Source organism: Mustela nigripes, chromosome 10 (genome assembly GCF_022355385.1).
Source record: "Mustela nigripes isolate SB6536 chromosome 10, MUSNIG.SB6536, whole genome shotgun sequence".
NCBI classification, from domain to species: Eukaryota; Metazoa; Chordata; class Mammalia; order Carnivora; family Mustelidae; genus Mustela; species Mustela nigripes.
The window spans coordinates 39,760,188-39,783,305 of record NC_081566.1 but is presented as its reverse complement, the minus strand read 5'-3'; the positions used below and the strand labels follow the sequence as shown (position 1 = coordinate 39,783,305).

General features: G+C 49.9%; 1 protein-coding gene across 1 annotated transcript; it reads right to left on the bottom strand.

Annotated features, from left to right (window-relative positions):
* Positions 1-2,343: 2,343 nt before the first annotated feature.
* Positions 2,344-19,562, bottom strand: RNPEP (arginyl aminopeptidase). Its single transcript, XM_059413095.1, has 11 exons — positions 19,040-19,562; positions 15,217-15,357; positions 14,756-14,904; positions 10,592-10,708; positions 9,695-9,930; positions 7,580-7,693; positions 6,586-6,698; positions 6,314-6,422; positions 4,861-5,085; positions 3,935-4,077; positions 2,344-2,969 (listed from the first exon to the last, which is right to left on the bottom strand). Exons 1-11 carry the CDS (start codon positions 19,484-19,486, stop codon positions 2,811-2,813), a joined length of 1,953 nt encoding a protein of 650 aa, XP_059269078.1. The 5' UTR covers positions 19,487-19,562; the 3' UTR covers positions 2,344-2,810.
* Between the last annotated feature and the right edge of the window lie 3,556 nt (positions 19,563-23,118).

Here is a 23,118-nt window from a genome sequence, read left to right as displayed (position 1 = left end):
GATTGTCCCCATTTTAAAACTGAGAACATCCTAGTTCAGGTTGGGGTGGGGAGGGGGTGGTGACATGACTTGCCCAGGCCACCGGAGCTCGTTAAGTGGCGGGGCTGGTGCTCTTTCCTGATAGCAGGCGTGTCCTGGCTTCAGGGTCCTCCCACTCAGCCACTCAGCCAGCCCCTTGCCCTCCCCTTGGGCACAGTGAGTCCTTTGTGTGTGAGCACAGACCCCACTGGAGACAGGCAGCCGAGGACGGGGAAAAGGAGGCAGGAGACCTGTGTTCAGGTGACTCCCCAGCTACGTGATTCTGCTTTTTTCCCCATGGGTAAAAACAAGGTTGTTTGGACCTAATATCCCTATGGTCTCTTCCAGATCTAGTTTTTTATGCATCTAAGATGTAGGATCTGAGTGTCTCCTTCCACATCTCCTTTGTTAATGCCACAACCCTGGGTGGTTTGTGGCCAGGCTTAGCCTTGGTGGGTGAAATGGCTCCAAACCAAACAAAACAAAATGACTCCCCCTCCAGAGCTGCCCCTTCTTTATCCTCTAGAGCCAGATGACCAAGACGACCATCTCCCAGAACCTTCTCTTTGTCCCTGAAAGTGCTGGGCACCTAAGAGAGGGACTCAGGGTCAGAGCCCCCTCCACTGGGCCAGGGGTGGCCCAAGAGCCTGGGGCTCTGGCGGTAGGATTTTCCCCAGCCCTTCAGGGGGCCTCCCCCAAGGAGCCTGAGGCGGGCACACCCTCCACCCAGTCACTCACCCTGGAATGTGGGAGAACCGGCTTCTAGCCCCAGGACGGCTCACATGCTCCCCTGCCCTGGGGGACACCTGGCTCAGGCTCCAGAGGGTGGGATGAGGATGTTTGCCTTCACGGGGCTTCACCAAAGAAATGGGGCTGAGATAAGGAATCCCTATATGCTAGCACCTTATCTCTAAATATTAAGGTCTTCAATAGCCCAATAATGGGCGATTTTATGGAGGGTAAGCGGGAAAGATGTCAGTCTGAGGTCAGTGCCTTGGAGGTGGAGTGGGGAGTTCTAGGACAGTGGTAGAGGAGCTGTGGAGTAAGTGTTCCCAATACCCTGCCAATGGCAGGAAGAGCCCCTTGGCCCTCCCCATGAAGCTTGCCCAGACAATGGCGCAGCCTCATCCCTGGGATATGGGATGGCAAGAGCACGGTCTCCCAACCCTATACAGGGACAGGCACACCCAGCAGGACTGTTGGGTGGCAAAGGTGGTGAGCAGGCCAGGCACCACAACTGCAGATACCCAGGCTGTGCACGGTGAGAGGTCCCGAAGTTAGTGGGCTCCGAGAGCAGCGGCCAGAGGAAGAGCTTCCATGGTGACCCTGCGCCATCACCATGACTATTATGCCACAGGTTTTCGTGCAAACAAGGCAAGACAGCCCCTGGTGTCAGAGCTGATAAGCCAGACACCGAGTTGGGGAGTCGGTGAGGCATCTGGGGAGCCCTAAAATCAGCCTTGCATATAGCATATTGACAAAAACATCCCTGAAAGATCTATGGAGACAGTCTGCCATCAAATTGCAAGATGAGATCCTACAACCCTGGGCCTCCGAATCCCTCTCCTCAGACCCCAAGTTCCCTCGCTGCTAGTGAAGCTCCTGGCGTGGCAGGGGATGGAGACCCTCACCAGCCTGCCACCCGCTCACGGCCGTTCCCTAACTCTTGCTGAGTAAGAGCGAGAACAGATCTATCGAAGCCCCGGTGCGGGGAAGGCAGGAGGCCTGAATGCATAACCTCAAAGCTAAGGACATGGCCACACATGGAGACTTAGTCAGGAGTGCCTTGTACTGAAGAAAGGCAACTTAAATATATTGAAATATCTTTTGGTGACCCTTCCCTCAAATCCAAGCTGCTAACTGCTGAGATTCCCATGCTGAAACCAGGAAATCAGAACGCAGTGCCAAGTTCTAAACCCACTCTATTCCTTATCCAGGATCAAAAGTAGGTGGGGCCCAGTGGAGGATGGTGAGAAGGGCAGAGAAAAAAACATTAAAGTACACATTTTTAAAGCAATGGAACACATGAAGAGGAATGGCACTACAGGCAGGGAACGTAGCTGCCTTCACAGAACACTGGAATGAGGTTCATTTGCTATAAGTGGGCTTCGACAATGCTGCCCTGTATTTTCCCATCTGCAGGTGTGGGACCCCCATCTCCTATGTCTGGGAGTTCCCTGCAGACAGAGAAGCACTGTCAGCCTCCGGGGCATCTCCCCCCCAGCCCCCCGCCCCCTTGTAACCTTCTTAGAACATCTGTCCGCACAGAGGACACTTGTGGAAGTGGAAATTTCATGGCCACTCAGGTCATAACTCCAACTTAAATACTTTTCACTTAAAAATATTTATTAAAATAAAGATTAAACCTGAAAAACATGAGTTACCAGAATACAGCCCTTTGCATAGTACTTCAAGAATCAGAGATGGGGATGAGAGGGGAGGGGAGGGGAAGGAAGAGTAGGAGAGAGTAGGGGAGGGAAGGGGAGGGAAGAGATAAGAAAATCCCCTCTGCTCTTCCCAGACAACTGGGAGGAGGGAGAAGACTGTTCGCCTCCACCAAAGCCGGCAGCCTATACTGAGAGAGCTGTGGAAGGTTCTCTGGTCTCAGGACTTACTGATCCAGAGAAGTTTCCACCAGAGCAGAGGCCCAAGAGTCACAGACACCATGCCCTGAGAACAGATTTTCCGAAGGGTGTGTAAACTTCAGGAATTTGATTGGAGAACTGGAATTTGGGAACAGTATTCTGAAAGCCTGAAAAGTCAGAAGAGGCAGAAGCCATGCCCAGGAGCCTCTAACTGCCCTTGGGCGCCACGATCTGCTGGACGTAGTTGACAACATTGCTGTGGAGCTGGGGGGCAGTGGCCGCGAAGGTCTCCTTGGCAAGGGTCTGGGCTACCTTGCTGCCAGCCATCATCGCGTGGTACAGCGGAAGAGTGTACTTCTGCTTCCCCTACAAGAGACACACATACCCGCGGCCTGAGCGGCCTGCTCAGTGAGTCGGCACAGCCCCAAACCCAGGGTCGCCCTAACAGCCGGCCTGCTCAGGAGCCAGTTATCAGGGCTGGAACGAGGAGGGCCCCAGACAGGCGAGCTCTTGCTCTGGTACCTTCTTGGGGGCCAAAGATCCCTGCAGGTAGATCTTGGTATCCACTCCAATCCATGCTAGCACAGGACAGGGGTGTCTACACTTTTTTTTTTTTTTAAAGTAGGCTTCTTAGCGTGGAGCCCAGCACAGGGCCTAAACTCACGACCGAGATCAAGGCCTGAGCTGACAGCACATTAAAACAGAGGGCCGCGTAAGGCCCAACCGCAGGCAAGCACCGGAAAACCCACAAGTCAAATTTGCACCAGTGTGAGAATGCCATGTCGCAAAGCTCCTCAAGTCCAGAGACTTGGAGAAGACTGAGGAGGGCTCGGAACTCCTCCAGACGGGAACGCAGCTCCCAGCGCCAATAGAGGGGGGCATCTGAGTGCTGCTTTAGGAGCAGCCCTGTCCTGCCCCAGGCTCGGAGGCGCTCCGGCCCTTCCCCAGCAGAACCACTGCTGGCCTCGGAGCCCTCCCGGGTGGTGGGCTTCCCCAGGAAGCAGGCATCTATGCTCTTACCCTCCACTCACCTCTCTTTTCCTTGGGCCCCTCTCCCCAAGACCAGCCCTCAAGACCTGCTTTACCCTTCTTCCCAGTGTGGGGTTAGCTCTGACCAGCTTGGGGCCTTCCGGCCTCACCAGGTCATCCGCAAAATGCTTCCAACCCTGGAGGCTTCTCCCTGCCATGGCAATGCCTTCCCTGGCCACACTCAGGAATACGACTGCTGAGTGGGGTCCTCTCCCTTCCCCTCCGCCCACAGGACTATGCCTTACAGGCGGGGCGGCCCACTGTGTGAGCCTGAAGGGGTCGAGGAGCTCGGGGTTCCCTACCTGGCTCTGCAGGAATTCCTTCACCTTCCAGAAATCTTCCTGGTAGTCATTCTTAAGGACGATGTGGCCCCAGCGTAGCCGGAGCTCTGCATTCTGGGAGTTTGAGATCTTTGGGTATGTCTCTCCAAGTTTTTTCACATTCCCTGAAAAAAGAAAATGGGTTTTTAAAGGCTGTGTCATCAGAGCCCCAAGCGCGTGGCTACAGGCCTCCAGGCCCTCCCGAAAGCCCCCGCGATGACATCAGGGAGGTTCCCGACACCCCACTTGACACTCTTCCTGCTCACCTTATGCTCGGGAAGGGAACCACTGCCTGACCCGCAAGTTCACGTTCATGTCTAAGGCTCTTCCACACAACTTGCCTGAATGTGATGACAGACCTTCTGTCGTCATCTCACTTACCTTCCAGGTTCTCTCCCTAAAACACGCTGTGACCCCTTTTTCTCCCATCACCGCCCAGCTGCTGAGAACTATCTGGACTCTCACTTTTTCTCTTTCCAGCACTCCTGGAGGAAGGTTATTTCTGGCTGAGCGGCCACACAGCAGTAGTGGTTGAGACCGTCCAGATCCCAAGCCCGCCATCCACTGGCTCTGGGACCTATTTCATCTCCTGTTACCTGCAGGGTCACCGTCACAGCCCCCAGGCATGAGCGGTTAGGAGGACTCAAGGCTTCAGAATCCCGTGCAGAGCCGGAGGGCGCAGTGAGCACTGGGCTGCGGGATTCCCTTCCCCCCACCCGTGTGTGGGACTCCCAGCAGCCGTCGAGGTGCTCCCCGTGACATGCTTGTGACCACCTGCCAACACCCGGCAGTCGCCTGGGAGTGAGCATTGCAATGGCTTCCTCTGGGTCTCCCTCTCGCCCCTGATATCAAGCTCTGTACACACGGAACCTTGATCTGCTGCGTTCATTTGCCCCACTTTTTCTTACCAGGGGGGAGAGGGGATTTCTGGAGGATCTTATCGAGGAAATAGACCAGCTGGTATGTCTTCCAGGTAGAAATGGCCACAGCTTCAATGGCCTTCATGTCCAGCTCCTCGGTCTCCCACAGCTGGGCCAGCTCTTCAGCGGGCTTCATAAGTGAGTCGCCAGGGGAAAGGTCAGGGAGGTAGGGGGGCCAGCCCGGGACATTCAACCACCGATCAAACTCAAAACCTGTTTGGTGGAAGGAGAGAGGGGGCCATCGGAATTCTCCGGCAGCGTCAAGGTCAACTTGGCTCCAGCAACACCCATACCTCAAGGTCCTGTCTGCCTCTCTTGATCCCAAACTGCTTCTCTGATTTTAACATCCCTTTCCCACACGACGACCTGCTCCAGGCAGGTCCCACTTCCACGGAGGCCCACAGACTGTTAACAGTCAGAGTGGACAGCCCGGCCCCTTTTCCTACTGTGACAGTAGTTCGCAGTCCAAATTAACACTGTGCTGCCAGAACCAAGTGGATAAAGGCTTTCCTAGCTTCAGTCAAGTTCACGTTCTCCTTCAGATGAGCAGAACAGCGTGGTGCCGAGGCCCCTGGGCCCTGGGACTGGGCTACCTAGGCTCCTACCTAGGCTACCCAGCCCTGCCATTAACTAGCTAGGAGGCCACTGGCACATTACTTCACCTCTCTGCGCCTCCCTTTTATCTGTAAAATGATAAAAGGCAGGGTGAGAGGCCCTGCATTTGTTGGCAGTGGTGAGGATTAAATAAGCAAATACACAGGGTGAGTTTAGCAGGCTGCCTGGTGCGAAGGGAGCACTCAGTAATTATTAACTTTCATCAGCCAGGGAGTCTCATGACCTTGAAGTGGGAGCCTCCAAGCAGAGAGTAGGTGCTCTAGGCCTGACCAGCCCCGGCTGTCAGGGGAAGTGACTTTACCAGACCAACCGTGGCCTGACTCAGAGTGCCCAGCACGGATCGGGTGCCTCCAGCAGGCAGCCTCGTCCACGACAGGCCACTGTCTACTCTTAGGGAGCAGGGCCTCCCAAGCTGAAATCAGGGCAGCCACGGGGCTTCTCGGGCACTCTGAAGGCCACAGAGGCAACTCCACGCTTGCAAGCTGGGGCGGCTGCTGGTCCTGCGGCCCTGGGTCATAGCTGGGGCGGCTGCAGCTCCCGGGGCAGAGGTGGGGGTTTGGTCGTGTGTGTGTAGGTTTGAGAAAAATGGGGACAGAGAGGAGACACCGAGGGGAGAACAGTGGAGAAAAGGAGGCTGGGAGGAGCGGAGAGAAATCATTCTTGTGGAACAAGGCCTGGGACCCTGAGCGGGTCTGGGCCCCTAGCTGCCACTTAATGGAGGACTCAGATTTCAGGTTTCCGGCCCCGATCTTCGTCTTCCTGGATGGAAATTAGACAGAATTCTCTACTATCTCCTAGTACCCTGTAGGCCAGCTCCTCTGCTCACCTGGAATGGACTCCACTCTCTTTTTCTTCAGCTCAGGGAAGTATTCCAAGTAGAATTCTAGAAAGTCCTCAGCTACGATACTTTGGAATTTGAATTCATTAACATAGGCCTGCAGGGAGGGAGGTACTTTTCAGTCATTCTGGATCCTATGGGGAGAACAGTCCCTCTGTGCCTCGGGTTCTCCTCCAACCCCCTGCCTCTACCCCTGTACTCTGGCCCGGCTGGCTTCTCTGTACCGCCTCCTTCCCCCCTCATCTCTGAGTTGACTATACCTTGAGAAAACTGTCAAACTGATCCTGATCACCCACCAAGTGGGCCAGGTATGAGACAAAGCAGAAGCCTTTCTCGTAGGGAGTCTCGTTATAGGTATCATCCGGGTCGACACCTACAGAGAAAGCAGACACTTGTAACTTGTCACCGTCATTGTTCCTCTCCAGCTCCAGATTCTACAAGTAATTATGGAAGAGATCAGACTTCAGCTTCCTTGGGTTTGGCAAAGGCCAGGAAAGTCTCCAGATCGACCATGGCCTCTCTCAAGCGACTTCAAAGTTGATCTTAAAGGGTCATTAACTATGGACCTAATAAGAGGACAAAGAACCAGCCTTCCAGGGGAACTGGCAAGTTTCCTTATTCCTGGGGTTGCTTTGCTCCAGTGGGTTCCATGGACTCTTAGGACTGAGCACAGGGCTTGCTGCCTCTTCCAGGCCAGTCGGTCACCACCTACACTCAAGTGCCCCTCCCAGAACAACTGGTTGTTTCTACGAATGTTCTAGACCAAAATAAACTAATGACCAGGCTACAAGAAGTTCGTTTTCATGGTCATTGGCATCAAGGAACGTAAGTTTAAATCACACAGACAGGTTTTAGATTAGTCATACGTGGAACTAAAGACAAATGTCAGAAAATAAAAACACATGACCTTGGACAAGTCATTTGACTTATTGGGCGCTCACTCACGTCTTCTGTAAAATAAGGCTAATGCTCGAGCTACACGACTACAGTTCTCACTTGATAGAAAAATCACGGCAAAGAGTCCTGGAAAACGACAGGGGCCCGTACATGAAACTGGAAGGAACTCCTATCAGACTGGAATGGCTTCGGTTGAGTCTGCCTAGAGGTCAGGGAATGGCTAAAAGGGCTCTGGAGGTCTCCTCCTTCCCAAGGAGAGTACTCAGGGAGTACACTGATTAACTTGAAGCTCAAATAACTTGGGGCTCCAAGCTCAGTGCTGGGAAGTGGGTATTAAGAGAGAGGAGTTTCCCGGACCTGGTTCGATCTTCACGCGGAGCTTGTTGAGTGGGTTCTCCTCGCCAGTGATGTCCATGTGCTGCCGAAGCAGAGCCCGCCCAGTTGCAGCTTCCAAGCAGGTATAAGCAGAGCCTGGGGCAAAAAGAATCCTTAGGCCTCAACTCAAGAACACCACCCCCAAGAATAATTTCCAGACAAAAGAGGGTGTGCTGCCCCCTTGTGGCCACAAGAACCATGACAGATAACTGAAGATTCATATCCTCACCTCCCTGGGGACGCCAGGGCAACCTGGCCACAGAGAACCTGAGTCAGCCCCTAGCTTCTGGTTGCTCTGGACTACAAATGACTCACTTTGCTCTGGCTGTCGGTCTCGCCCAGACATGATGAGGGAATCTCACCTTTTCCCATGACTGTTATCTTTCCCTATCTGTATATTTTTAGTTTTAGAGATAGTAATTTGATCTATAAAAGCAAACTATTTTTCATTTGATCGTTCCAGTCAGACAAGAGAAACTGTCACCCCAAATTTTTCTAGTGGTCTCTACATCTCATTCTGGCTCTAAAAATGACAGAGGGCATGGTGGAGGGAAGGGGACCAGGTTTTGAACCAGCCACCTCTGCCGCTCATAGGGAGTTCTGCCTCTGGGTGAGGTACTCAATCTCTCTCAGCCTCAACTTCTTCATCTGCACAGTGGGCTGACAACATCTGCTTCGAGGATTCTTAGTGCCTGGGTAAGATATTCACAAACGGTCTCTTGTTCCATATACTCTGGATGAAAGCGTCCATTTGTACCAACTTTCTGGGAGGCAATGGACAATGTGTGCTAAAAAGCCTTTAAAATGTTCAGATCCAGAAATTACATTTCTAGGAATTCATCTTCCCTAACATTGTCTTAGATATGCATGAACATTTATATGTAAAAATATTTGTCAAAACATTCTCTGATTAGAAAACTGAAACTAACGGGGGCGCCTGAGTGGCTCAGTGGGTTAAGCATCCAACTCCTGATTCCGGATCAGGTCATGATCTCAGGGTCATGAGATGGAGCCCCCTGTTGGGCTCCACGCTGAGCATCGAGCAGGGAGTCCGCTTGAGATTCTCTCTCCCTCTCCCTTAGCCCCTTCCCCTGCTCACACATTCTCTCTCTAAAAAAAAAAGTAAAGAAAAACTAAAGATAACCTAACAACTAGAAACTGAATACGTTAAGAAACATCCATACTATGCAGCTATAGAAGAAAATTTAATGACTTGGGAAAATGTTCATTAACTTCATTAAGTTTTTTTAAAAAAATGCAGCTGGAAGGTTTGAGGATTCACACACACATAGGAAAATGTCGGAAAAGACAGACATCGATGATCTCTGAACAGTGAGATTGTGGATAAACCTACTGTGTGTTCTTTCTCAGAGAGATCAAAATAGATTTTCATGTGAGAAATAATAAAAATAATATATGTTATATTTTTAAAGACTTGATATATAGCAGGTTTTCAATGACACAATGTTGAGAAAATATTTTAAAAGCACACCTGGGCTCCATGTGGGGTTCTGTCCCCACCTGCTAAGTGGCTTGGGCAAATTTCTTGTGCTTTTTGAGTCACGGTGAACTCATACATAAAATGGAAATCCTATCTGTTTCATAGGGCTACTGAGAAATTGTTAAATGAGGTATTTTTAATAAGGTGCCTGTACAAAGCTGGTAGGTAGGTGTTCAAGAGAAGGTAATGATTATAATGATCTTATGATTCATTTGTAAAATTAACTAGCTGTGTGGGTGAATGACCCTGGGCAGCTCTCCCCGAGGGGCTGCCTGGCTGAGCATCGAGTGAGGTTTCAGCTTAGCTGAGGGGTCCTATTACTGTCGGGCCCCCTATCGATTCATGCCACCAATACGCAGTTTCTGGGACCCTCCCCCCCGCCACTCACCACCAACGACTCGGTGCCATGTCACTCCATGGGGCTCATCCATTCAGAAGGGACTCTTGTCTAGAGTCGGTCCTTGCTGGCCTCTCACCAGAGCTTTCTGCACCACTGCCCCATCCTTCATGCCCACCTGTGTCCCACACAGCCTCACAGATGAAAGAATGGGGCACGGGGTCCCTAGGAGAAGGCCGGCACCGGAGAGCTGGCTTACCAAAGAGGACAGTGGAGATCCTCCTCTGGGCATACATGGTGAAACCTTCATTGAGCCAGAATTCACCCCAGTTGGCATTAGTGACCAGGTTCCCGAACCAACTGTGGGAGATCTCGTGGATGATGACGTCGGCTAAGGAGCGGTCCCCTGCCAGCAGGCAGGGGGTGACAAAGGTCAGACAAGGGTTCTCCATTCCTCCAAATGGAAAGGATGGTGGCATGAAGAGCAGATCATACCTGCCAAGAGAGCAGGAGGTCACAGACAAGTCTCGGCTCCCCAGGGCAGAGACCCTGCCTCACTTCCTTAGGCAGGGCCCTCAGCCCTGAGAGACACAGCCACTGAAGAGGTGGCACCCAACCCTGGGCCCAGCGCTGAAATGACACTCAGCCTTCTCTATCCTCCAGCCAGGTCGCTGGGACCTCCTTTTCGCCAGGTTTTGCTCTCTCGGAGGTGGCTCTCGGAAAGCTGCTCCCTGTTCTCCTTCCAAGCAGGGTATGGCCGTATCATCAGTTCTGTCACGGTTAGCTCACTGACGGCTCGCTTGGGGTCGCCAAGATCTAACAGAGCCTTTGATCTGGGGAGGCTAACATGGGAGTGTGTGGCTGCCTCCAGCAATCAGGAAAGGTAAGTCACAAAGGTCCCCTGACAGCGTTTCCCCATCTCCACACTCAGCAGCTAGAAGGCCCATTTTTAACACTTCAAGAACCTTCTCTCAGGGTCCCCTCCTCAGCAACAATGAAGGAGGCCTGGCTTCGCCCTTCCTCCTCTCCTCTACTTCTGGGATTGGGGAACTTGGCTCTAGGAGACAGAGGAGGAGAAGCAACACCAGAAGGAAGAAGAGGAGGAAACCAGGGACTCAGTTTAGCCAAAGACATTGGAGTCAATGTGATACCACACCTTCCCCAAACGTAGGGTCCGAAAAGTTTCTCTCCTGTGGCCAGAAATTCTTCTATCACCCCGTTGTACTCCTCCTTGGCAGCGTCGATCAGGCAGGGCTCGGCCCACACGCGGCTCCTAAAGGCAAGAGCACAGAAAAAGCAGGCTGGTGTTTGGAGACCTATCATGGAGACTCGAGCCCAAAAGCACCTGGAGAAATGTGGCGGTCTCATATTTGAGCCACATGAATGTGACAGCGTGGCCAGCCACAGAGACAGGAGGTGCAAGGTCAGGTCGCCTGCGCGGGTCCGAGGCTGCTCGCCACACCTGATGAATGAGATCCCAGCGCCGTGTCGTGGCGGAGCTGGCTCCCGTGCACAGCAGGCTCTAACTCACAGCACTGTCCTATTCTGTCTCCAGCAATGAATGTGACCTTGCAAAAGTCACTGACCTGGGCCTCAGTGTGCCCATCTGTAAAGCGGGTGGGGAAGATGAAAGAAGACAGCACGTAAGATAGCAAAGGGGATGGGGTCCAGGTGAGGAGGAGGGAAGGCTTCCTCTCTGCCCCTGTGGAAGCTCAGGAACTGTTCTAGCAGGAGAAGGAGCAGAAGCAGGGGCCTCGGAGTGGAAACTGTACACGCAGGGGAGGAACCACCAAGAGTCTGGACTACTGGCACGCTCACCGTCAGATCGGGGCTGGGGCAGGGAGGCAAGGGCGGGTACAGAGCCCTCGACACTCCAGTCACAAAGGGCCCGATACGCCATGGGACACAGCTGGCCCTTCAGAGCCATGACAGTATTTTATTTAAGATTTTTATTTATTTATTTGACAGAGAGAGACACAGCAAAAGAGGGAACACAAGCAGAGGGGCGTGGGAGAGGGAGAAGCAGGCTTCCTGCCCACAGGGAGCCTTGATGCGGGGCTTGATCCCAGGACCCTGGGACCACAACCCGAGTCGAAGGCAGACGCCTAATGACTGAGCCACCCAGGCCCCCCATGTCAGCATTTTAAACCAATAAGTGGTGGGAGCCTGGGTGGCTCAGTGGGTTAAGCATCTGCCTTCAGCTCAGGTCATGATTCCAGTGTCCTGGGATTGAGTCTCACATTGGGCTCCTTGCTCAGCAGGGAGTCTGCTTCTCCCTCTACCCCTCCCCCCTGCTTGTGCTCTCTCTCTCTCAAATAAATAAGTAAACCACTAAGTAGTATTATCAGAGTGAGTCCTGAGAGATTAAATTACAAAAGCGAGAGCATATCCCCAAGAAGAGTACGGAGGAGAAGAGAATGGGCCCAAAACAGAGTCCTGGACAGCACCAGCACACGGGGGCTGCTGGGCAGAGCAAAGCCCACAAAGGAGACCAGAGAGGACGAGCCGAGGTCCTAGAACCAGGACAGAATTGTGTCATGGAAGCCAGAGGAGGGTCGAGAGGCAGAAGGAAAGTGCAGAACACCAAGACAAGGATGGAGGAGAGGGCAACATGCTACACATGTTGAGGCCAGTGGCCTCTCTCACTGCGGGAGTTTCTGTGGCACAACGGGGCAGGTGCTGGATTCCCACAGGTCCAAGCAGTACATGGAGGGTGCGCAGGAGAAATGCTAGTCTTGTAAGAAACTCGGCTAAGTAGGGAAGCAGAAGGTCCTGTGCTAGGAGGGAGCGTGGAGTCAATGAGCATGTTTTCTGCTTTGTTTTTGAACTACGAGAGACAGGAACATGGTTAGGGTTGGAAGGAAAGAGCCAACGGGGGAGAAAGCTGCACATCTGAAGAAAGAGGGGTAAACAACAAGACAAAGCCCCACCAGATTTGGGGAGGGACCCAACCAATGATGGCTCAAAGGCAGAGATGTGGTTCCAACAGAAGCACGGACATCCCTCTCTGGAGTTCAGAGGGAGAAAGGGAAGGACGACAGCCGATGAAGATGACTTTCTACATAGAAAACAGGAAGCTGACATAAGTGTATCTGACGAATTAAATATTCTCAATAAAGTAGGAGACAAGATCATCTGCTTGGAGGGAGGGTCTGGTGTCTGAATAGGAAATTTGAAGGCAAAAGTCTTCCTTTAAGGAGAGGGAGCCAGGAAGATCAATGAAACGACCAGTGACCAATACTGCAGGCGACCAATACTGAAGGCGTATCTGTAGTTGAAGACAGCATTTGTTCTATTTTTCTTGAAAACCACATGAATGTCTATTTCAACTTTTTTTTTTAAGATTTTATTTATTTGAGAGAGAGAGCATGAGAGGGGTGAAGGGCAGAGGAAGAAGCAGGCTCGCCGATAAGCAGGGAGCCCAAAGCAGGGCTCTATCCCAGGACCCTGGAATCATGACCTGAGCCGAAGGCAGAGGCTTAACCCACTGAGCCACCCAGGCGCCCCAAGCTACTTTAGCTTGCTACAACTAGAAGGCAAAGCCTAGGCTAGATGGATGGCATCCAAGATACTTCCTCTAGCACAGAGATTTCTCTCAAAAGAAACTGGGATATTCTCAGGCAAGCTGGTATTTTATCACCAGCAGACTAGCACAGTAAGGACTGGATATGCAATGGAAAAGCCTGGGTTGGCGTTCCAGTTCTGCCAGCGACGTGACTTTGTACAGGCAATGCGACCAAAAGCCTCAGTTTGCTTATCTGCGACACGGAGACAACAGTAACCCCCTCAGTGAGGTTATGTGAGGGTTAGAAGAGATTATACATAAATCAGGACTAGAACATGCCCACTAGCTCTTGTGCCCGGGATTTTCCTCCTGTGTTAACAGGGACTGGGATTGGTGGCCAAGTTTGCCAGAAGAGCCTCTCATCTAACACAGCTTCACAAGACCCTAAGATGTTCCCTGTGAGGTGAGGACTGTCTACCTGGGAGGGGGAAGAAGACATCATCATCAGTTAAATGGATTCTATCGCATGGACTAGTATATCATATTGTCTTTTTATTACAGAAGGCTCAGAAAAAAATCAGTATTTTCTGGTGCATTTAGAATATTTTTTTCTTTCATTTCTCATTAATAGGTCACACTCTTGGGCGTCTGGGTGGCTCAATTGGTTGAGCATCTGCCTTCAGCTCAGATCATGATCCTGGGGTCCTGGGATTGAGTCCCACATCAGACTCCCTGCTTCTCCCCCTGCCCCTCATCCTGCTCCTGATCTCTCTCTCTCTCAAATAAATAAAATAGTTCATTCTCTTACTAACAGAACCTTAGCAAGAGTAAATACTCTAAAATCACCTTCCTTTACTTTCTGGTTAGCCGCAACAATGACACTCCTCTGCTTCCCTACTCCCCTCTCTATCAGAAAGACTGACCTTCATGACGGAGAGGTCTTTCAGGACAGGTACCATTCTGAGTGTGTGTGCTGGAGGCAGATGCCAGTGGCATCCCACCTCTCATTCTCGATGAAGTCCAGGAATGAAGATTCATGATCTGAGCAGGGCTACTGAGCCCAGCTATGAGGTCTGATACCCGTAACCAATGCGGTCAAGGTCAGCTCCGCCTCCAGGACTGGAGAGCAGGGTGGCAGCAACAGAGCCGGGCAAAGTGCCACAGCTTTACTGCCCAGCCTTTGGGCATTTTACCACAGGATTACACCGTACGGGCAGATGATAAGAGAGCCGGAGAAACTGATACTCCCGGTCAAGTTTCTGTTTGCAGGAAACCTTACAAAATCCTTATTCATCTCCATTAAACTCATCTAACTTCGCGGAGGTATCTCTGCCACCATGGGTTCAGGTGTATGTATCTGCGGAGGAGAAGGAACTCCCACTTTCCTCTCCAGAGGCCAACAACGAGATCAGAGTGTACATTTCTGGGAACTACGTGCTAGAGAAAATGGGGATATTTGGTAGAAAGATTAAAAAGCAAATATAATTGCTAGAGGGGAATTCAGAACTAAAAGATCCTAACAAAGATGAGTCTTCTAGAACTGCTGCCTCGGTGCCAACCACAGGCTACGAGGTGGCCCAGGACAGGAGCTCCTGCCACTAGTAGGACTGACGACCTCATTCCAGACAGCAGGACAAGAAGCGGAGCGGGGCAGAGGCGGGGACAGCCCATCCTTCCTCTGCACTCATGCCACACGCTACTGGGCTGCGAACAGGCTGTCTATTCAGAGCAGTTGCGAGAGTGTCCCAAGAACCATCCCAGCTGGGCCAGTGGTCAGTCTGTCTGACCTTGTCTGTGGGGGTCTTTGTCTCCTACCTGGGTCCAACTTCCGCCGACACCAGATCTCCGATGGCCAAAGCTATCAGATAGGAGGGAATGGGATGACACATCTCAAAGAAGAACTTATTTGGGCCTTTCTTCTCCCAAGTGTTAGCACTCATCACAGCAGTGAAGCCATCTGGAACCTGACAACAGAGGAAGCTTAGGAGATTTTTATCGGAGAGAGTGTCCTTTTGATTCGCTGGAAGAACAGCATGGCTGGCAACCTGCATGGTGCCAGCCACCACCAGGAGCCTGTCTTGGAGAACACAAAGGTTTCCAGAGACTGAACTTGTGCTAGGCTGATGGGATTTGGCAAAGATAAAATATTTGTAGATGATGGAATTTTGCAGACGTACCACTGGATGGATGTTAACAACTGAGCAGTTGAAATGTGACGAGATAGATCTAAAATTTTCAATCCCAAGGGCAGGTTTGCTTAACTTTAATCCTCTTACCTCAACATGAGCTGAATATGTGCATTTCACTGCAGGAGTGTCGAAGCAAGGGAAGAAGGCCCTGTTCAGCACAGCCTGACCCTGGGTGTAGACAAAAGGCTTCTTCTTTCCTGCGGTCTGCTCGGGAGACAACCAGCAAACCTAAGAGAACAGAACATTTCAAAATTGACACCCTCTATGTGAGCTCAGTCCAGCCAGAGAAAAGGAGCTGGCTAGCAGGGGAGAATGTTAGGTAATCTTTACGATCCTGCCAGCAGTTTGGTCCTGACTGGGAAGTTCTCTCCTACTGTGTATTTAATCCACCCTGGAACCCACGCCAAGGTATTGACATCCACCTCCCATAATAGAAACACCACAAAGGCTTTATTTCTCACTGTATCCCACTGGGTATCTTAAGAATTCCAGACACGGCCTCTGACCCTGGCATCCTGTCTTCCTCCCCTGAGTCCTTCACGGTATAGTAGTTTCTCATTAAAAATCAAACAAAAACCAATTGAGCAGCAGTTGTATTTCAACTTGAGATAAGAGCCACAGAAAAGCAGAAGGAAAGTCGGAGGAGTCTCCATTCTGAACAACATTCTCCATTCCTGAAACTTACCCTTTCAGAATAAATGTATTTTTCTATCATAGGCATTGGCTATGTTATTTAAATTTCTTTTAAAGATTTTATTCTTCAGCAATCTCTACTCCCAACATGGGGCTCAAACTTACAACTCCAAGATCAAGAGTTGCATGCTCTACCGACTGCGCCAGCCAGGCCCCCCAAACTATACATACTTCCTACATCGCTCTAACTTGAGGGAGCAGAGGCTATGTCAGCACCAAATGCCACTTAGAATTTAGAAAAGGATTCAATAATTCTGGCAAGGTTTTAAAGGGGAAGCAAAACTTTCTGGTCTAAAGGTGAGTAGGATCGAGATGGTCAAAAAGGAAAGGAGAAGACATTCTCAAGGAGGTAGACAGCAACATGAAGAAGGGAATGGATGGGACATCCTTGGGAACTGGAGGTATTTCAGATACAGAGGTGGGAGGCATGCCTTGGCAGGTGGACTGGAAGGCTTTGAACATGGGTATTGGAGACCTACTTTAAAGAGGCATAAGGACACCACGTGGAGATGTTGGGTTTTTCTTTGCTTGAGTTTCTTGTGTGTGTGTGTGAAAATTTAATGAGCCTCCTTCCAAAGGGTATAGTACAGATGGAAAGGAGGAGAACGGAATACCACAGTGGAAAAAACAGCACTACTTCGGCCAGATGAGTGAGGTCATGAAGAAACAGTCAGAAATCATGGTGGTACCAGGTACGCGGAATGCGATGTGAAGACAGCACTTTGCCTTTGTGACATTCCACTAAATTTTGCAGTGAACCTAAAGCTGCTGTAAAAAAATAAACTTCTTAAAATTTTTTAACAACTCTAGTCTGATCATGGGGAAAAAAATTCCAATAGAGAGGCGTCCTATACAATACTCCTCAAAACTGCCAAGGTCATCAAAAACAAGATAAGTCTGAGAAATTGTCATAGCCAAGGGGAGCCTTAGGATATATGAAAGCTAAATACACTGTAGTATTCTGGATGGGATCCTGGAAGAGAAAATGATACTAAGTAAAGCCTAGGAAAAAACTGAAAACAAACAAACAAAAAACTAAGCTTCAGGGGCGCCTGGGTGGCTCAGTTGGCTCAGGTCATGATCCCGAGGTCTTGGGATCAAGTCCCAGATCAGGCTTCCTGCTCAGTGGAGAGCCTGCTTCTCCCTCTGAAGCTACTCTCTTTCTGTCTCTGTCAAATATAAAAAATCCTTAAAACAAACAAACAAACAAACAAAAAACCCAACTATGAACTTTAGTTAATAATACTGTATCAGTACTGGTTCATTAATTTTAACAGATTGTATCATACTTACAAAATGTTAATAGAGCAATCTGTGTATGGAAGGGTATAGGAAAACTCCATTACTATCTGCTCACTTTTCTTGTTAATCTAAATTGTTTTTAATTTAGATTAAATTTGCAGGGGGAGGGGCAGATGGAGGATGAGAAAGAATCTCAAGCAGGCTCCACATCCAGCACGGAGCCCACTGCGGGCACAGGGCTCAATCTCACAACTCTGAGATCATGACTTAAGCTCAAATCAAGAGTCAGCCACTTAGCCAACTAAACCACTCAGCACCCCTAAACTGCCTTTAATCATATTATTGAAAGAAATTTAACGAGTTAACGAGTTAGTTAAGACTAACACACATATTCACTAGGTACTAGGCACTATATTAGGCACTTCTATAAAGACAACTAATTTAACTTTTGTCAAGTTCATAAGTACTGGTCATTCCCTCTAGCGTACCATAATTCCTTATTTTTCATCTTCGAGGTTTTGGGGGGGTTTTGTTTATAATGACATAGTGGACATATAATGACATGAAGGAGCCTGGTAATACAAGTATTTCCACTATGTAAGAAAGAGTCTCAACTTAGGGTGGGGCTATAATGTACAGTGAGTGATTAAGGTGAGTGTCCTCCCTTGGGATGGTGGCAATGAGAAGAAGGAATAAATGCGGGTTTCTTTAACGTAGATCTTCACAGTGCAAAGTGCGGGTGTCTGCTCTTACGTCTCTAATGAAAGCTATTTAGTACAATTTGAGGTGCCATTTTCAGTAGGCGATTTCAGAGATGGCTTGACATTTCCAGTTCCCCTGTTCCTACCCCAAACCAGAAGCTAGCACATAACAGAGCAACCAAACGCATTTACCAATGCTATGTTATCCCCAGAGGGCACTGGGTTTTTCCTTTGCCTTGGAGGTCAATTTACATTGCTTTGGACTTTTCATTTTTTAAACAAGTTCTATCATGGGTTCCTTTATTCCCTGAATAAAGACGGAAACAGAACCGTCCTTTCGGCCAGCTCTAAGAGTGAAAGGAACTGCTAGCTAGATAAGTAAACTTTGATTGTAGGCAAGCAGTCTACCCCTGGAACTTGTAACTCACTCTGCCTGAGACATGACTTGCAACCATGGCCTCAGGACTCTTTATGAAGGAGCTCCAAACTCTTACAACTGTAGGCCACATAACCACCCATCCTTTTAGTTCCAGTATTTGTCCCACACCCCAAAAATTTAATATTTAAGAGTCAATCAATATTTAAGAATCAACCAAGAATAAGAACAGGACCAACTTACTACAAAGCTTAGAACACTCTAATTCCAGTTCTCATTTTTACTCAAATTTTTCCATTACACCGATCTAGGACTTCTCGTAAGAAAACAAAATAACTCTCTGGGGTTCAGAGTTACTTCAGCCTGTGGCACCGCAAGAGCACGCGGACAAAGGGCTGAGTCGGCACTCAGAGCTAATTAACCGGCTTTGTCCCCGGCTGCTAGAAAGGAAAAACGAAGTAACTCATTATCAGGGACCTAGGCCCCAAAGCCCGGTGACACGTCAAATTCGATTTATAAAGAGTCGGTGATCCAGAAAGCCGCACAGGATAGGATTTCCTCTGCAGGCAGAACCGGAGCCAGACAGCGCGGTGTGTGAGAAGGAAGCAGAACCGTTGGGGAGGCAGGAAGGGCGGAAAAGACGGAGGTGCACAGCTCGGAGGCTGGCCCGAAGCCAGAAGACGGAGATCTGGGCAGCCCGGGAGGAAGAGAGGGCGCGGAGGGTGGGAGGGCGTGCACCGGAGAGCTCCGGGACCCCTCCCGGCAATGGTGGAAGAATCTTCTCTCTCTTTGAGGGTGGGCATGAGTGCGGGTCGGGAGACCAGCAACGAGGGGGAAGGGCGGGCAGGAAGGGGCCGAGTGAGGCCGCGGCGGGGCAGGGACCCGGGGTCGAACTCACCCCGGGTCCCTCCCCGACGCGGTAGGTGAGCAGAACCTGGAAGCGCTCGCCGGCCGGGCAGGGCTGCGGGAGGGCCACGCACAGGGCCTGGCCGTAGTGCGAGAAGGGCTGCGTGTGGAAGGGCACGGGCTCCGCGGGCGGCTCCTTCGAGCCGGGCCGCAGTCGCCGCAGCGCCGCCGCCGTCACCTCGAGGCACGGGTGCGAGTCGAGCCGCAGCTCGGTGGCGCCCTCGGGCACCAGGCAGCGCAGCTCCAGGACCGCGGTGCCGCTCAAGCCCCGGCTCCCTGGGCCCGGCCCCGGAGGCCCGAACTCGGCCCGCAGGTCCAGGTGCAAGTGCAGCATCTGGAAAGCCCGGAAATTGGAGGCCGAGGCCACGTCCACCGCCTGCGCCGAGTGCAGCGGCCGCGGGGGCGCGCAGCCGTCGCTCGGAGGCCCGTCGCTCCCCATGATCCCGCAGCGCCGCCGTTGAACGACTGTGCTGGGAGCCCACCAGCTCGCGGACTGCCGCCGGGAAGCCACGCCCCGAGCGCGCCGGGCCGCCGCAGGCCAGGCCCCGCCCCTCCCCGCCCCGCCGGCCCCGCCCCGCTCCGCTGGTCGCTCCCCTCTCCAAAAACCTGACACCTAACCACACCTCTCCGTTGCTCTCCAGGTCGCCCAATTTCCAGCTTTATACGAAGTCTATAGACCTTTATACAAGGTCTATTCAGGACCTTGGACAAAAAGGTATTTTGTGGGATATTTTGGTCCACATTTGTCCCTACTCATCCTACTGCGATGCTTCAGTACTCCTTGTGGCGCACCTTTCTCTGCTGACGTTGCGTTCCCTAATCTTGCAGGAAGGTAGCAGGATGTACATTGACCCCTGAACTGGAAGTGTCTGAGTTCGGGATCTCACATTCTGCGCTGAACCAATCAGTAGGACTGTGTGTGTCCTTGGGCATATCACCTCCAACAAAGATGGATCTCTCCAAACCCCTTTCTGCACCTGTAAGGTAGGAGTAATATCTCACGAGTTAATGGTGATAACACAATCGGGTAATTTGTCTAAACACACTTGGTAAACACAGAGTTCCACACCAGATCAAGGTTCATCCATTCCCAGGGGCTCCGAACACACTTATCTTTCCGTTCTTCTGCCAAGGAATAGTCAGCCCTGAGAGGAGAGGAACTACTGGCACGCAGCGGGCAAAGGCCAGGGATGCTACTAAACACCCTACAATGACAGGGCAGGTCCCCACAACTAAGAAGTGTCCAACCCCAAATGTCCATAGTACAACGTTGATCAACTGTAGCTTATAACCTGAGAAGATCTAGTGTCTTCCTTTGGAACAAAGGGAAGTAATACATATCGTCTATTATAATAAAGGAAATGCCTCCCTTAAAGCAAAGAACAGGTTTGCTACTGCCTACTCTAACAGTTCCAGGTTTCCTAAGCTCAGGTCCTTCTCCTCTAATGCAACCCATTCCATAGGCAGGCGTCCATCTCGATCCACCCATGGGACTTGGGGGCAAGGGGAAGCAGTTCAAATGATGATCTTCTGGATATTGCTATTGCTATAATAATTTGTCCTTTGTTTCTTTTTTTTTTTTTAAAGATTTTATTTATTTAATTGACAGAAAGAGATCACAAGTAGATGGAGAGGCAGGCAGAGAGAGAGAGAGAGAGGGAAGCAGGCTCCCCGCTGAGCAGAGAGCCCCATGCGGGACTCGATCCCAGGACCCTGAGATCACGACCCGAGCGGAAGGCAGCGGCCCAACCCACCGAGCCACCCAGGCGCCCCTGTCCTTTGTTTCTGAACACAAATATCATGTTGAGTGGAAAGCAAAACTGTAAGAATACATGCAGCATACCATTTACATTCTTTTATATATGGGTTAGTAATAGCTGCAGATATAGTAGAAATACAGACAGCTGACTTCCACTAGGGGATGTACGGGAATATTTTACACACACACACACACACACACTCACCCTCTCAAAGAAAAAACTAGATAAATTACAATCTATAATATTTCTAAACCAATCAGAGAATTGCAGTCCCAGGATAACCTACTGGCCAAGAATCTAAAGAAAGGAAGGCACCAGAAGGATAAGCAGAGTAGGGCCTCATACCTGGAGTAGACACAACCAGACATATGTAATAGTTCAGTTAGGATGGTTAATGAATTGGTGAAGGCCAGACATGGGCTGGTCCTTGAGGACTACAGAAATTGGGAGTTTGTGCCCTCTTACAGGTTTTTCTCTCAAAGTACATAACAGAGATCAGAAAGAGCCCCAACAAAGTGTGTGTTGTGGTGCAGACCTGGCGAGAGGGTACAACAACCACAGCTGTACAGGCACAAATCCACTGGGATGCCTTCCCCTTAAACAGCATAATATTTAATCTGTAGGGGAAGGGAATGAGAAAAAGAAAATCTATTCAAAAGGGAAAGGCAGGAATATTTGCTGACTCCAGAACTACAAGGGAGGAGGAACAGGAAAAATGAGAAGGCTACCCTCCTGAGATCCTGAGGCCTAACCAGAACCAGGAACACACCACCACCCACCTCCCAAGCTAACAAGCTTCTATAAACCAGTCAGAGTAGAATATCAATGGGAGAGGGACAGGAGGAGAACAAGAAAGAGCATACAGAGACCTCCTCTTTAGTGCAATGCAGAGAGAAGTTCTAAAGCTGAAGGCAGACATTGCCTGGAAAACAAGCATCTACCCAGATATGACTACAGAATTTGGTACCTTTGGTACACCCTAGATAACCTTAGCAACAGACCTCAGACCAAGACCAGACCCCAACTAGTTTAACTTATCCCTTACCTCCACTAAAGGCATAGCAAGAGGAAAGGTATTTCCATTTCCAGATACAAATTTTATATACCTCAGTGTCTGCTATACCTACACTAGGTCGGGTTTGGAAAAAAAAAATTGAAATACACGAAAACATCAGAACTAGACACAAATGTGATCCAGATGTTGGGACAGGGAATTCAAAATAATTATGATTAATACGTTAAAGACTGATGGAAAAGATGAATAATATGCAAGATAAGATGGGTAATTTCTGCAAAAAAATCAAGTGAGGGATGCCTGGATGGCTCAGTCAGTTAAGTGTCTGTCTTTGGATCCTGGGATCGAGTCCCACATTGGGCTCTTTGCTCAGTGAGGAGCCTGCTTCTTCCTTTGCCTGCCTCTCCCCCTGCTTGTGCTCTCTCTCTCTCTCTCTCTCTCTCTGACAAATAAATAAAATCTTAAAAACAAAACAAAAAAAAAATCAAGTGAAAATGTAAAAGACAATAGCAGAGATGAGATGTCTTCACCTAGCTTCACCTAGCTCATCAGTAGACTCAACACAGCCAAAGAAGAGAATTGGATAAGTCAGTAGGAATTACCCAACTTAATATAAAGGAAAAACAACAGAGGATGGGAAACAAAAGACATCCAAGAGCTGCTGGACAATATCATTTTTTTATTTTTTTAAAGATTTATTTATCTTTAAATAACTGGGATCCCAGGAAGAGGAGAGTACAATATGAAGAAATAATCCCAAGAATTTTCCAAAAGTAAGGACAGACATGAAACCACAAAGAAGCTCAAAGGCCACCAAGAAGCATGAATGCCAGACAAAGAATACCTCGGCATATCATATTTTTAAAAACGTGAAGAGAAAATCTTAAAGACAGAGAATAAAAGGCATGCAGGGGAACAAAGATAATTAGTTAACTTCTAGTCAGAAATGATATAAGCCAGGGGCACCTGAGTGGCTCAGTGGATTAAGCCACGGCCTTCAACTTGGGTCGTGATCTCAGGGTCTTGGGATGGAATCCCGCATCAGGCTCTCTGCTCAGTGGGGAGCCTGCTTCCCCCTCTCTCTCCACCTGACTCTCTGCCTACTTGTGATCTCTCTCTCTCTCTCTCTCTCTGTCAAATAAATAAATAAATAAATAAATCTTTAAAAAAATAAAAAAATGATACAAAGAGAGAAATGATACAAGCCAGACACCAATGAAGTGCCTAAAGCACTAAAAGAAAAAAACAAACCTGTTAACCTACAGAAAATAATTTTTTAAATAAAGAGGAAATAGA